The sequence below is a fragment of the Anopheles coluzzii genome, chromosome X (genome assembly GCF_943734685.1).
Source record: "Anopheles coluzzii chromosome X, AcolN3, whole genome shotgun sequence".
NCBI classification, from domain to species: domain Eukaryota; kingdom Metazoa; phylum Arthropoda; class Insecta; order Diptera; family Culicidae; genus Anopheles; species Anopheles coluzzii.
Window position 1 is genome coordinate 4,494,703 of NC_064669.1, and position 14,931 is coordinate 4,509,633.

The following is a 14,931-nucleotide window of genomic DNA, read 5'->3' on the forward strand; positions in this document are numbered from 1 at the left end:
ACGGCTGTCTCGTTTTCGCACGTGCGCACAAACCACTCGACACACACACACACACTGAAAAGCACTTCGCCTGCTAACGAGTTGCGCCAACAACACATGGGCATACACACACGCACTTGCACACACATTCGAAGTAGGTAATGAAAACAGAGTATCTTTTCAGGTACGAAAACAGAGTATTCTCTCTCTCTCTTTCTTTCTCTTTCTTTCATTATATCACTAGGCGTATAGAAACACGTCACGAGCTGTGGATGGTTTTTTTGAGCTCGAACAGCGCTGACCGGGGGGAACATCAATGGTGCCTTCGGTGAGTCGAATATTCCATTTCGTGTTTCTCTCTTCTGTGCTCTGGGTTGATGGAACGCTCTAGGACACACTGTTCTTTTAATTTACTTTTAATCATTAAAATACTTGAGAATGCGTTCCCTTTTCATCAGCTTTCTTATTAAACCCAATCCTCTGAGTGATTATCTCAAAATCTAAGCCAAAGCAGAGCTACAGCAATCCTACAAACACTATTTTACGGGTGTATCTCTAGTTTTCTCCTACGCTACTAATGCAGACCGAGAAGAAATCGTTCTTGTTAAATTTCTCAAGCAATTAATTTTCGCGGACTTAAGCTAAAATATAATTGATTTTCGTGTCATTATGCTTTTTTTCTATTGGTTTTTATTGGAATTTTCTCGAAAATCTGCCATATCAAAATGTCGAAACCTCGTGAATGAATATGCGGTACATCTCGGAAACTATCTTTTGTGGAATTATACACGTTTAAACTGGAACATAGCTGTGTGTTGCGTAAATTTGATGAAACAATCCTTCGTGATTGGGCCTTGCATTGGTTGACAGTTTAAATAAAATGCATGTGTTTGTGTGCGTGTAAATTCGGGCTTCGAAACAAATCACAAAACAGGAAAGGTCTTTGAAAAATTCGAAGAAAAAAAAAACGTATGGAACAGCGTGCCAACTACAAATTAAGAGTAAAACAGTTGGTTCATGCAACCAGTGAGGTGAAACTTTATTCTCAACCAAGGACTGTGTAGGGATGAGGTCAAGTAGTGTAGAATGATTTGACAAGTAGCCCACAGTTCGTTACAGCAGTTTGTCATCTGGAAGTCATTTTCGATTCAAATTTTAATTATGATTTTAATGATGTATCGGAATCGGGATGAATAGCAAGAAAATTGTTGATTATTTCATAAATTTTAAAGGAGGAATATGTACTATATACCTCTACTAATAATACATTTTTGAGTGTATGATGAATTGTCAAGGGCTCTCTGCTGCCAAGTGGCTTCCAAGATAGCCAAACCGATTTTGGCTAATATTTGACCCCGTTCCTACACAGTCCTGGATTCTCAACAAAAACGTACCAAGCTGTCGAATTAAAAGCATTCGCGTAATGGTTTTTCAAATAGGACAACTCGTTCCATTAGAAATATCATGAACGACTTTCGCACGGCCTCTTTTATATGCCGCCAAGCATCACGAGACTCGAATGACAGCGGCAGTGTAATGGATAAGTGTGTTGGCTCGTACAAGACTGGACGTAGTGCGATTCCCATTCGGCCAGGGACACACACCGTCTTCTTCCTTATACTAAATTCTCTTTGCCTGTGTCAAACCATTCTCGCCTACACACGCGGTGGAGTGTAACTTGCTGAAATTTGATAGCAAGTCGCCCATCTAGCACCATGTGCCATCCCCCCGTCCCATGTGAGAGAGAGAGCGTTGCCGAGAAGCGGCCGATGATGCTGCCGATGACGGTGGCGATAGCGCGCGCCCAACGTACGGTACCGGTTGAGGGTGGGGAGGGGGGTTCGCAACAAACAAAAGCAACAACAACAACAACAACAAAACCCGTCCCCAATCCCGCGCTCCGCACCCCGCTGTGTGTTTCGCGGCCAGTGTGAAGGAATTTTAAAAAGCCGCAACACATCGCAATACCCGCTTGCGGCCGCCGTAGTAGTAAACCCGTAAACGGCCGCGTAAATTAACGCGCTGCTTTGAAGGGGGTGGGGGAAGGCAAAACCCACCTCCCCCCTCCCCCCTCCCCCCTCGCCTAACGGTTGGAGATCGGCTCGAGAGCGACCCTTTTTGAATTTGCCCGCATCTACTTCTTTCTCTCGCCCGCGTGACGTAGGGCAAACACGACGTCGATGATGATGGCCATGACGATGACGATGATGATGCTGCTGATCATAATGATGATGATGATGATGATGTCAGCGCCTGCATACGTAATCACCGGATGACGTCATCCATCCACCATCCAGAGCATTCCAGAGCGCGCCACAACAGCGTAGTGTTGGTCCTCGGCACACACACACACACATACACACACCAACCGTTCTGTCGGCCGTGTTGGTCACCTTGAAAAATGCGACCACAGCGAAGAGGTGGAAGAAACCGAGCGGGGAGGGACACGAGCCCTTTACATCTTGTACTGCTGGATGGTGTAGGAAAGAGAGAAAGAGAGAGAGAGAGAGAGAGAGAGAGAGAGAGAGAGAGAGACAGAGAGAGAAAGCAAGAGAAAAAAGAGAGAGAAAATCGTTCGCGCGACGGAAAAATGTGTGAAAATCCCCGGGCGCTGTCAAGCTGCGGGCGCGCACAATACGCCACACAACCGAACCGACTACCGAAAATAGCAGGAATTTCGTATTTGGAAGGAGGTTGGTAGATGGGGGGAGGGGGGGGGGGTGGAAAGGAACGGAACGCTGGTGGATGAACGCGCGCACGCACACAGCCAAGCGCACGTGTACGGTGTGTCAAAACTACGGGGTCGCGGCCAACCAGCATCACGTCATCCATGGCGCGGCGTTTTCGCTGGCCGCGCGCGGCAGTCGACCGACCGTGCTTCCTACAGTACAGTTGCCTGTGTGCCGTTTACGCCACGAGCTTACGTCATCGCGACGTAAGCAATTTAGCTTCGGTTCTGCTTTGCTCCCGTCGTCGTGCGCCTCCCCGCCTGCTTGCTCGCTGTCTCACCCGCCCGCTCGGCCCTGGGCGGTGGTGCGTTGTTCCGCTTCGTTTGCGCACCACCAGCGTGCGGGGAGAACGGAGGCCCGAAATGCCCCCAGGACGGACGGGCGGAGGCTGGCGTAGCTTGTGCACGTATCTGAACCTTCTGGAAATGGGGTTTGAACCGGGAAGAGTGGCAAACGTAACCACTCGCACACACACACACACACACACACTCACCAACAGCACCGCCATTCGGGCGTCAGCTGGGGGTCATACGTTTGCCGTCAGCAGGGTTCGGAAGGGAGGGAGAGAACTCCTGCCGATATCGGTTTGGGTGTTTGGAGCAATTGGCTTCGCCTTGGCCCTTTTCTTTTCGAAAACAACCACCACCGTATCGAATCCGTGCCGTGTTCTCGACGGTAAGGTCGATATACTTTTATCTTTTCGCTAAATTGAAGGTGCGATAATATTTGGAGAAGGTTGAAGTGTAATTCTACTTTACATGGTTTGCGAAACATACTGTTCAAAATGGTGCACTGGTCACTTATGATACACTGTGTGAGAATCAAGCGATCTAGTTCTACAATTACTGGCCGCAACGGTTTCGAGAGTTTGAAAACCACAACCGACCAATGCGTCCCCAAGACCAGTGCACAAACAGGGGGCATCCATGAATTACGCTAACCTTTTTTCACTGTCCCTGCCGGCCGCTATAAACATGGTAGCAGTGCATCAAATGTCAGATATTGTAGAGGTTAGCATTAGCGGTACGCAGCGACCGCAACAAACAAGGTGGTGGATATGTATTAGTGTTGGGTTTCATGTATCTTTCGTTGAGATTTATTCATATGAATCTTCATTGATGAGTGATTCGAATCTCGAGTCGAATCTTCAAAGATTTACGAGTCTTTAAAGATTTACGAATCTTTGAAAGGGAAGAATGAAGTTCAAATGCTCAAATTCTCTATAGCAAACCAAACAACAACAACAACAACAACAACAGCAACAACGAATCTTTTAAGATTCTTGAATCTCTAATGATTCATGAGTCTTCAAAGATTCACGAATCATCAAAGGCGGCTTTAATCTCCTAGGCTTCATGAATCTATGACCTTCATAAGTCCATTAACATTCATATAACTATAAATCTTTAGACATTTATGATTTCCAAAATATTGAATTTGCCCAATCCCACCTAAAACTTGCCCGTTGTGTGTTCAAACCTCGCATGGACCATATACCCGTAGCAAAACAAACTATCCGGCTGCGTGGTACTAGTGATGGGTAATCCGGAGCGGAGTCATGGATCAACTCCGACTCCGGTGCGCAAAATATGACTCCGGCTCCGGATCATAATTGGATTCGACTCCGGATCAGTCCGGATCAGTCCGGATCACTCCGGATCACTCCGGATTACTCCGGATCACTCCGGACTACTCCGGATCACTCCGGATTACTCCGGATCACTCCGGATCACTCTGGATCACTCCGGATCACTCCAGATCACTCCGGATCACTCCGGATCAGTCCGGATCAGTTTTCGTACATATTAGATGTACGACTTGAAAGTCAATGAACTCATCAAGAATTGTCTAAACGATAATGGACAGTCATTCCGGATCCGGAGTGATCCGGAGTGATCCGGAGTGATCCGGAGTGATCCGGAGTGATCCGGAGTAATCCGGAGTGATCCGGACTCGGAGTCGATAAGTCCGAGGGTGTCCGAGGGGCCCGTACGCACCACTTACCCCCCCCCCCCCCCCCCCCCGCTAAAGTCCGGAGCAACTCCGAGTCCGACTCCGAGGGGTGCCGGAGTCGGATCAATCCGACTCCGGAAAAACATTGTATTTACCCATCACTACGTGGTACTTGCCAAGAAGTCTCGATAGCCTGTACAGGCTGGCATGACCACGTAGGCTATGATCACGCCAAGAAGAAGAAGCTAGTGTGGGTTAAAATCTAAATATCTAGACATCCTAAACAATTATTTCGCGGGCCTGACAGATTAAGCGACTTGCTGATTGCTGATATAACCTATCTGAATTGATGACGTTTTGGGACGCGTTTAATATGCAAATTGTGTTATTAGTTACCCAATAAGCCAGCCCGAGCTCGATAGCTGATTTGTGATCGATTAAGAGATGAAACAATGACACTTTTTAGTAAGCATATGAAACTATTTGGAACTTTGCAGCTGGTTAGCATGCTGTGTAGATGCTTGCTAAGAACGTGTAACGAACTTTTTAGCTATGAATGCATAACATTTGTCCGACGATTTGGTTCTTGGCAAAGTTGAATGCCCAAGAGTGACCTGGAACTTTGCTGCTGTGCCTGCTTGTTGAACTACTGCCAAAAGCGAACTCAAGCAGCGATCTTCAGCGTGCCAAAACATGTACCGAGTAACTTAATGTGTTTAACGAAACAAAATTTCGAACCCCTTTTGAAGCAACTTTTGAAGCAAAAACACGCTTCTACGACCGTCACGTAATTAATGGATGTTCCTTGTAGCCGCGCAAAACGAACAGCCGATTTCTATGCCCATTTGTACGTAAATGCGCACACCGGTGACGAACGCACCTAAGGAGAAATGAATTCTTTCCTAAACCGTCAACACAAATACTGAACAGCGAACCGGTCAATGGGTCAGCGAAATGCATTTGCTTATTTTTGTATTTGCAAAAGCGCAAACGGATGGAGGATGCTGGCTACCTGTGGCCATCTTTGCAGGAATGCGCGGGAATCAAAGATTAGGCTTCGCAGTGTATGAGTTTTCGGTTACTGCGTTGATTGGTGCCCTATGGGAATAGAAATTGAATTACAACCGAAAAACGAGTACCTTTACAAACCTTTTTTTTCTCATTTGCTACTCCCTCAGAAATGTCTGAGTTTTGTTGTTTTAAAATCCATTCATCCGCTGTGACGTCTACTGTAGCGCCAAAAGAATTTATACAGCCAACCGACTGTTGCGCCAACCCCCGTCAAGTCAGTTTGACAGCACGGCCCGCTTGACAGTCCTGTACGGCCACATACGGCGCTCGTGTGAACGGTCGGGCGTTAAACTAACCGGCTACCAGGGTCACAGGCTTGCCGGCAGCGCTCTGCTCTCGCCTTTAGACACCATCGAAGAAGGGGAGCAGGTTCATTGATTGTGCTACTGCTGCTGGTTGTGTTGCTGGTAGGTTTTTGCAAGCAGCGGTGATAGCGTTGTTCTTGGCTCTAGACTATTTTTATTCCGCGACTTCAGGGTTGAGCAACTCCAACATGCCTGGAAGCTCAGTGGCCAGCTGCCGTGGGTGTGGAGGACTCATATTTTCATTAATTTTTGCTACACATAGTTATAATAAGAAACAATATATTAAACGTTTCAAATGAGCAAAGTAACCAAAATTTTGAGATATTAAAAAAACGCCCTAGAAATGGTGTAACAACGGCGATCGATCAAAACTTTATTGGAAGTTTAAATGTATCTTCAGACCTTTCCCGATCTAGGCTCTGATGATAGAGGGGATTATTCTGTACCTATCACGCTTTGAATTCTGCTCTTAAATCAGTAAAAGACCTAGATCTGGCGACGAACCTATTCCGGGTTCCTGATCCAGCTCCAGATTCTGGAATTGATGTCCGAGTCTATGGTGGCTTTTAAACTGATCTCATACGTTACCATTACCACAGCATTACCTTAGATCTGAACTACAGTCCTGCCTTGGTCCTGGAATTGGAACACCCAGTCGAAGAACTGGATGCTGATCCCAACCCAGTAGAACTAGTCCCAGAATACTTCTGGGTCTTGGATTGGGGTCTTGGATGCAGCCCATCATTTGGTTCACTGTCCTAGAAAGTAGCAATCGAGCAAGAGCGTACATATTCAGGTGTAGCAGTTCGGGACGCATAAGCTCCCTAGCCGTTCGGTAGACTTTGTTGAAGTAATTCCAATGGCTCCACTGGTTTCGTAAAGACATAGTTTGCAACACATCTGGGTTTCGGTAAAAGCGGCCAAACAAACGATACGAGCCACCACCCGTCCGGGTTCGGCGGGGGTTGTTTTCTTGTCCTTAACACTAGCTTTTACTTGGGTACTTAGAATTCTGCGCAATATTAATGTATATATGTATATATATATATCCTCTGTACGTGGTGGCGGTGGTGTGTACGGGGTTTTGTTTGGATAATTTTAAAATTTTGTTCTTCCCTATAACCAATACGATCGTGCCTGCGCCTGCGCCAAACGAGCTACACCCACAACAATATGGCCAGCCAGTTTCATGAAGGAAAAAAAACGCCTATATCCGTACCTAAAAGTTAGTTTCGTTTCTGCCTTTCTTTTTCTGTTGCTGTTAGACTATGGTGTTGCCGAATTTTAAACTCCGCTCGCCTGAATAATTACTAGTCACGTCCACGCGCACACACACACACAACAACAACAAAAATATTTAAAAAAAAACCCCACTAGCGACTAGAAATTTAAAATGTAAGTTATTCGGTAAATAGATTTGCCGCAATGCTCACAAACCCTTGCTGCGTGACGGTTATGGCCCTGCCAAGAAGTAGATTATCTACTCTATTACTCTCTTTCGCTTCTTCCTCTCTCTCTCTTCTTCTTCTTCTTCTTCTTCTTCTTCTTCTTCTTTCTCTCTCTCTCTCTCTCACACACACACACACACACACACGCTTTCTCATTTATTGTTCCTCACACGAAACCGCTCACAACCATCCCACCCTCCCTGGCCCCGCTCTCTAATGTCTAAAGGCTGTGGTGTGTGTTAGTATGCGTTAGGCGGAAAGTCACTGCTCGGTGGTGTCGGTGGCCGGTACCGCCTGGTGGGGCTTGTGCTGCCCGTGCCCATGCGGATGGTGCTGGCCGGTATGGTCGCCATGCTCGGCATGCTGATGGTGCCCGTGGCCGTGCCCGTGGTGCGTCCGCGCGTGCATGTGCGGCGTCTGGAAGTGATGGTCGCGCCGCGGCTCCCCGTCACCGAGCGCGCCGACCGCTCCGGCCGTGGTCGGCACCGGACCGTGCCCGTCGTACGTCACCACCGTGCCGGCATGGTTCGGCTTCAGCTCGTGCGCCGGGATGTGAATCTTCTCCGTGATCTCGTGCCCGTTCTGGATGCTCCGGTGCACCTCCTGGTCGGCCCGGTCGGCCTGTATCACCAGCGAGCCGTGCGGGCCGCGCCCCAGATGATGGTGGGCGTCGATCCGCTCGCCGACCGCATGGTGGCCCGCCGGCTGCTGGTGCTGCTTCGGCGTCTCGCCGGCCGGCTGCTCCGGCTCGCCGTGCGCCCGGTGCCGCAGCGCGTCGTACTGATGGTGCATCAGGCGCTGGTGGTCGGCGTACTCGGGCGGCCCGGAACCGGCCGGCTCCTGGTCGGCCGCGTTGGCGCCGCCCCCGAGCGGCTCCTCCTCGACCAGCTCCGACCGGAGCCGGTTAAAGTCGAGGATCGCATTCTCCGACTGCAGGCTCTCGACCAGCTCGTCCCAGTTGCGGTCGCTCGTGCCCTTGATCAGCCGTATCATCTCCACCAGCTCGGCCCGGTCGGTGTGCGAGTTCGTCTCCTCCACCGAGCGCAGCAGCTTCACGATCTTCTGGTGCAGCAGCTTCTTCACGTTGTCGGTGTGGCTGTTGTGCTCGTAGTGGTTGAGCTGCTGCTGCTCCAGGTAGGTGGTGCCGCTGTGCGGCGACTGCAGATCGTGCACGGGCGTGTGCCGGATCGGCTCGGTGTCGTTCTCGCTGTAGTGCACCACCTCCAGTATCTCGGGTATGTCGTCCTGGATCATGTCACTGTCGGAGGGGCTCTCCTCCGACCCGGCCTCGACCGTGGTCCCGGCCGCGTGCTTCGCATGGTGCCGGTGATCGTGCCCGAGCTGCTGGTCGTGCGCCGATGCCGGATGCTCCTGCGAGCCCCCGCCCGGCTGCTGGTCGCTCGTGACGAGTGCGGCCGTGCCGTGCGTCGACTGCTCGTCGCACGCCGTGCAGGTGCAGTTGTGTATGAGCTGCACCTGTTTGTACAGGTACGGGCTTTTCGCGTTGCCACTCTCCGTGCAGTCCACCTTCACCTGCAAGAATGAGCGGGGGGGTTTTAGCAGAGCGGCCGCACACAAACGGACACAACAGTCGGCAGCTATACTCACAAACACGTACGACACGTCGGACGGCTGGCAGGAGTCGCAGTACGGGCCGATGATTTCGCCCGGATCGGACGGTTCCGTGTGCGGTATCGAGTAGCTGAAGCACGCGCCGACGCACACGTTGTTGTCGATCGTCACCTGCTTGCAGCCCGGCTCGGTTATCACCTGGCTGATGTTGCGCGTCGTACACCAGGACTGCTTGTTCGGGTACAGCACAATGTTGTGCACCTGTCAAAGACACGGAAAAAAAAGAAACAACGCGTTGAAGTCGCCTGGTGCGAGCGGGAGGGTTCGTCGCTTACCTTGTGCTCCCGGTTGGCCGTGGCCGGTATGCCGTGCATCGTGGCCAGGATCACCGTGGCCAGCGCTAGCCAAACGTGCGGCACGGTTGCCATCTCTGCCTGCCTTGCGACTGGACACACACACAACCGGTGTCTATTTTCCGTCCTAAAAAAAAAGGAAGAAACCTGTCCACTTGGGGCCTGTTTGAACCCAAAAACGAAGATTCGAAGGAGAGAGATACACATAGAGAGAGAGAGATAGAGAGAGATAGAGAGAGAGAGAGAGAGAGAGAGAGAGAGATAGAGAGAGAGAGAGAGAGAGAGAGAGAGAGAAAATCAACGTATTAGTTTCAGTTTCCAGTACGTGCCCCCACCACCCAACAGGCTACCGAGCCATCATTTTTGCATCTAGTGTGAATATTAGTGGCACCACCGAGAAGATGCATGTGGGGGGGGGGGGGGGATTAGAAAATCGTTTTTATACCCCTCCATTCCTACCCCCCCCCCCCCCCCCCCAAAAACCAGCTCGCGCCTATCCAAGTAGACAAATGTGGTTTGGTGGCCGGTTCCGAACACGCGCAAACTAGTTCTAGCACTCCCCCACCGCCTCCATCCGGGCGTACCCAAACCGCAGCAGCGGCAGCAGCCACTTAGCACAGTGCCTCTTAGCCCGACCGTTCGCTAAATTCCGTGGCCGCCCAGCCGAGCGGCTACGCTTGCCAAACAAGTTTTCTGCCGGCATGGAAATCTTAACACCGTGCATAGTTGTGCCTGTTTCGTGTGTTACTTGTGCTGCCGCTGCCCGTCTGCTAGCTGGGGGAGAATGGGAGAGAGAGAGAGGTGAATAATTTGGCGCTGTTTTGGGGGGGGGGGGGGGAGAGAGTCGTGCAAAGGGGTGGAATCTATCACGGAAAGCAGTACAAAAAAACAAAAACGCAAAATCCCATGAACCTGCCTGAAACTTCTAGCAGAGCACCACGGTGACACGCGCACCGATAGGCAGCCCAAGAGTTGGGCCATTCGGCTGCGGGCGGTACGGTTCCGGACCGCCCGTTTGTTTCTAATCAAACAGAAAAAAAAGACAGACTAACGAGAGACAAATGGTCGGCGATGTTCATTGCAGAGGTTTCAGTAGTGTGGTAGTGTGCAATAAATGGAAAGAGGGCTCACGGATCTAGAGATGATTTTCTTTAATAAAAAGTAACGACGAGGCACCGGTAGCTACAAGTAAGCGATTGTTTGGTACCCAGTTACTTTGCAACGGATACAGCAGTTACCTGAAGCGTTACGGTAAAATGTAAAAAAAATAAAAACTACTAGTGGATTTCCTAAGTAAGTTACGCATGTTGCAATCGTTGCGACTAAACGTTGACTCTAAGGCACAGGTTTTCCCTTTAACGCATTAGTGGAATTGGACGTGTGTGGAGTCTGCTAAGTTGGAATGTATTCTTAGGGCATAAACAATGGCCTGAAATGTGATATTTTTAATTAAAAACAATGAAAGTACATGCTTTTTTGGATGCTAATGTAATACCTTGTAAATTTATCATGATTGCTACTAAAGCATGACAAAAAAAAAAGTTGATTTCCAGACAAAAATAGATGTGTTAGGTGCAAAAATTGAGTTCTGAAGCAGCCTGGTAGTCTGATGGAAGAATACAGCGGTCCCTAGTGTATAAGGACGTATTCAAGAATCGGTCCAGGGACACCTGAACAGAACGATTCCCAACAAGTAACTCGTTGTAGAGGAGTTTTGAGGCAAATGAACTGTCCAAAACTAAACAGTTAGTAGTGGTTGAACATCGCGCAAGGCACAAGACACAACAGTAAGGGTCGCAATGCGCAGCCAACAACCCCTTGAGAACCCCTTGGAGAGAACACATATCCAGTTGGCTGGACCGTTACCAGTCAGAGCAGGAAGCGGCCCATCACTAGCCTGGCCTGGCAATGATTAATGTTCACCCATTCACCAAGCATTGGGGATGGGGCGGATTTAAAGCCATCGCGGCGTGGCGTGGCAAGCCAGATCGGACAAGAATGACTCATCGGAAAGGTGTGGGATTAAATTTGCAGGACAGGTGTTCATTAACAAACTCGTCTTGGCAGTTTCGGAACCAGTGTGGGAGTGTGTATGTGCGTGTGTGTGTGTGTGTGTACAGGCTCCCAGCACGGGGATGTTTGTCCACCGTCCATAAAGCGGTTGTTGAATTTAAATATTAGGAAATAATAATGTCACGCTACGCTTTGCGCCTTAGGGGAAGGGACCGAACGGGCAGACTGTTTGTCTTTTGTACGTAACGCTGGAGGAATGGTGAAAGTGGTGCCTGCAGTTGCTCCCCGAAGGTTTGCTTGCAGCATGAATGGACTACTGGACTCTTTGTAGTTCAAGTTTGCCTAGCTCTAGCTAGTGACATGCCCCAGACATTAGGATACTCAATGTGCACAGTGTTGAAAGAGCTTTAGCAAACTTCCAACAGCTTCCAAGATGTTCTCTCGCGGCCGTGGACTACCGTCGTTTTGCGCAAAGCAGCTTCAGCTTAATAAGCGCCTCCCGATCCCGCCCGAGAAGTGTCGTCGGGTGAAAGTTGGGCTACCTCCCGGCAGTGCACCAGCTAGCAGCGCTGCCTTTTAATTACACGGTGCATAGTGGCGCGGTGATCGCTTAGGCACGTAGCACCCTGCCTTCCCCTGTGTAGTGAGAAGCAAAAATGCGGGGAGTCTGTGCAGAAAGCCAAAGCCCTGGGAAGAAAAAGTGCAAAAGTGTTTGTGTGCCACCTCTTTCAGCTCCCTGGCCCTGATGTAAGTGCTCCCGCTGCTCTACACCTCGGCCTGGCATTAGGTGCCTTATATAAGGGGTATACAAGGAGTAGGTAAGGGTAGAATGCACGATTCGAGCGTACGGCGGGTGCCGGCAGCCCCCTGTGGAATGTGGAAAAGTGGTTTTTGCATGCGTCTCGGTACGCCTAATTGCAGTATGCAAACAACGCACCGCATCGGCCATCTGGACGGCTCCGCCTATTTGCGCAGCGGCAGCAGGTTGATGGAGTAGATCCCCGGGAGATCCGGCTGCTACTGCTGGGGGGAAAAAAAAGGATGCACTGACCAGGCTCACTCCAGGTTCGGCACACATGCGCCCGCTGGACCCGAGATCACGCTTGGAACCGGTGCGCTGCAAGGCTACGGGGCGAAGGCGTATCTGGCGTGTGAAGTTAATTAGATGCAAATTAACTGCTTGTCGCCCAACCAGTATCTCCGTTTCTAGCCGAGTCGCGCAATCTGAGTGTATGTGCGTGTGTGTGTGTTTGTACCTACTTATTAAATCTGTACAACAGCTCTACTGGGTAGAATAAGCAGGCCCTATTTTCTTTTGAAGTCGACTCAGAGGCCTAGCACAGGACGTAACTGTTTTGCAAACCGACAGGTCGCACCGTTTCGACCTAAACTTCTAGACAGTTCTGCGAACTAGCGGGCCCTGGCTGGATCATTAAGAAGCGAACGTGATATGATGCCAGCTCGCGCTGATGAATGCGCCCCGACTTGTAAACTGCGCCTGCATCGCAGTTGATGAGTGTCTGATATTGCGCCGTCTTCGTTGGATGCTCCTCCGATTGCGACGTGCGACATTGGGACATTCGATGCCGCCAGCGTCGCCATTGCCATCGGTGTGTGACTGTTTGCACGCCAGCAGTTGGTAAACTAACCACAGTACAGTACAGGCAAACAAATTGCCGCGAGCCTTGTTTACGGAAGATGAAAACAAACGGTAAACAAAGGGTGAGGAGGGGCAAAACAAAAAAAACACACACACACACTCATTACTCTGCCGCTACTAGTTCACAGGGCACTTGCATGTGGGAACCATTTCCTGGAGGAGATGCAGGGGAGATAACGATCGCCGGCTAACGAGTAGCACTGTCCCTGATTCTAGGAAACCGCTCGCTTGGAAGGATTGGATTGGCATTTCTGGTCTTGGCAAGTCTTGAAGTCCTTGAAGTACACATTTGCCAATTCCAGGAAGACAGGTGCCGTGTCATCACGTGGCGAAATAAGACTTCGTTCCCGCTTCACGCTGTCTGATTGATGGCATCACCTTAGTATTGATTGCAGATTATTATGTCTAGCACAACACACCAGGTCCGTGTATTGGTGATTAGATCATGGTCTGATGCCTATCTTGCTTCCCGCTGACTGCTTTCACCTCAAGCCACTCGGGAGATGCAGTACCTTGGTTCAGATTTGTTCAGATTTGGGATTTTCAAACTTCTGGGAGCATCTCCATCATACACACACACACACACGATCACTATGCAAGTTACACAGAGTTAGTACACACTTCAAGCACTACCTTTTGGCACTTCAATATCCAAACGTCAAAAAACTACGCCCACAAACCTGTTGTGTGCCCAAACGCGCGGTCCACTTGGTAGAGCACGTCGATCTGGCAGACTCGCACGTTAGCAGAAGGCAGGATCACACTCAGACACTATCGGGCTGCTACTAAGCGCACACACGCTCGCTCGCTCGCTCTCTCTCTCGCTGTCTGTCTCTCCCGGTCTCGGTACTAGGACGCTCGACACCGCAGCGCAGCACTTAGTATTTGCGGCTGGTCACCCTCGTGTCACAGCAGCAAAAACAGATCTAGCAATGCAAGACATCACTGATACAAAGGTATGCCAACCGTTTGCGTGTTTGTTGTCTTCAGTGTATGTGTGTATGTTTGAGTGTTTGTATGGTTTCAATGATGCTGTCGGTGTATGTGTATGTGTATGTGTGTGTGTGTGTAAAGACCCCTACCCTATCACAACCACCGGAGCGCGCTTATGTCGTCTAGGCTGCTTACGGTGTTGCGGGTCTGATTTGCAAAAGCCCGCTCCGTACCGTCCGGCGTTAACTAGTCGAATGAGCTAAGCCGTGCTGCGGCGCGGTGGGAGATACTCTCGGATACTCGCGGCTAAAAACCTTCACACCACTATCTGTGGGAGCACCTTCCGCCCGCGGTTGTGATGTTTTGCCGAAGGAGCAGAAGTTTGCGCAGGGAGAGATCGAGCGCCTAGAGAGTGTTGCGGCTGCGGCGGCGGTGGTGTCACCTTACGGCAGGTTTTCTGCTGTGTTTCGTGCTCTCTCTCTCTCTCTTTCTCTCTCTTGCTCTCCTCCCGGAGTAGCAAGAACCAGCTTCAATCCCACCACTCCATGTATAAACTGTGTGTTTTTTTTTCTTTGCTTTCTTAACGCTCCGGAGGGTTTGTTTTTGTTTGCCCCGTACCCGGTTCGGGCGGACTCGATCTGATTCGCCTCACGCCACATCGCACGACCTCGCGCGACATTTGCGCCCCCTCTCCCCTCCCTCACGCTTCCCCTATTGGGCTTCCTTGGGCGCTATTGGGGACAGCGGGATCCTGTGCGAGTGCGGTGTGTTCAAGCGAGACAGGGAGCGAGAACGCTAGCCGGTACATGATGAAGAGTGGCGAGTACAGAAACGGAGACACAGCATGAGCGCGAAACGGCGCTGAGCGACCAAAAAACAAAACAAAACAAAACAAAAAAACCTGATATGAGCCAA

General features: G+C 50.2%; 3 protein-coding genes across 12 annotated transcripts in view; 2 read left to right on the forward strand and 1 right to left on the reverse strand.

Annotated features, from left to right (window-relative positions):
- The window catches only part of LOC120949719 (protein phosphatase 1H), a 118,891-nt gene that overhangs the window by 27,092 nt on the left and 76,868 nt on the right, over nucleotides 1–14,931 (forward strand). The window lies entirely within an intron of this gene.
- The window catches only part of LOC120959623 (serine protease HTRA2, mitochondrial), a 377,171-nt gene continuing 362,286 nt past the window's right edge, over nucleotides 47–14,931 (forward strand). For 3 of the 4 annotated variants that reach the window (XR_007452673.1, XM_040383285.2, XM_049609887.1), the window contains exons 1-2: nucleotides 47–133; nucleotides 224–307. The gene's annotated coding sequence lies outside the window, so the exon portion shown is untranslated. Of the gene's footprint in view, nucleotides 138–223; nucleotides 308–14,931 lie in introns of all 4 variants that reach the window. The other variant, XM_040383215.2, reaches the window with a different exon arrangement.
- LOC120959265 (uncharacterized) lies at nucleotides 6,382–14,377 on the reverse strand. 7 transcript variants are annotated; one of them, XM_040382644.2, is made up of 5 exons: nucleotides 14,166–14,377; nucleotides 13,717–14,009; nucleotides 9,393–9,572; nucleotides 9,094–9,318; nucleotides 6,382–9,018 (listed from the first exon to the last, which is right to left on the reverse strand). In XM_040382644.2, exons 3-5 carry the CDS (start codon nucleotides 9,483–9,485, stop codon nucleotides 7,747–7,749), a joined length of 1,590 nt encoding a protein of 529 aa, XP_040238578.2. In that variant the 5' UTR covers nucleotides 9,486–9,572; nucleotides 13,717–14,009; nucleotides 14,166–14,377; the 3' UTR covers nucleotides 6,382–7,746. The 7 variants fall into 7 exon arrangements, with proteins under 7 accessions (XP_040238578.2, XP_040238509.2, XP_040238897.2 ...); XM_040382575.2 differs by having other exon boundaries at nucleotides 13,764–14,009; nucleotides 14,166–14,376; XM_040382963.2 differs by lacking the exon at nucleotides 13,717–14,009 and having other exon boundaries at nucleotides 14,212–14,377.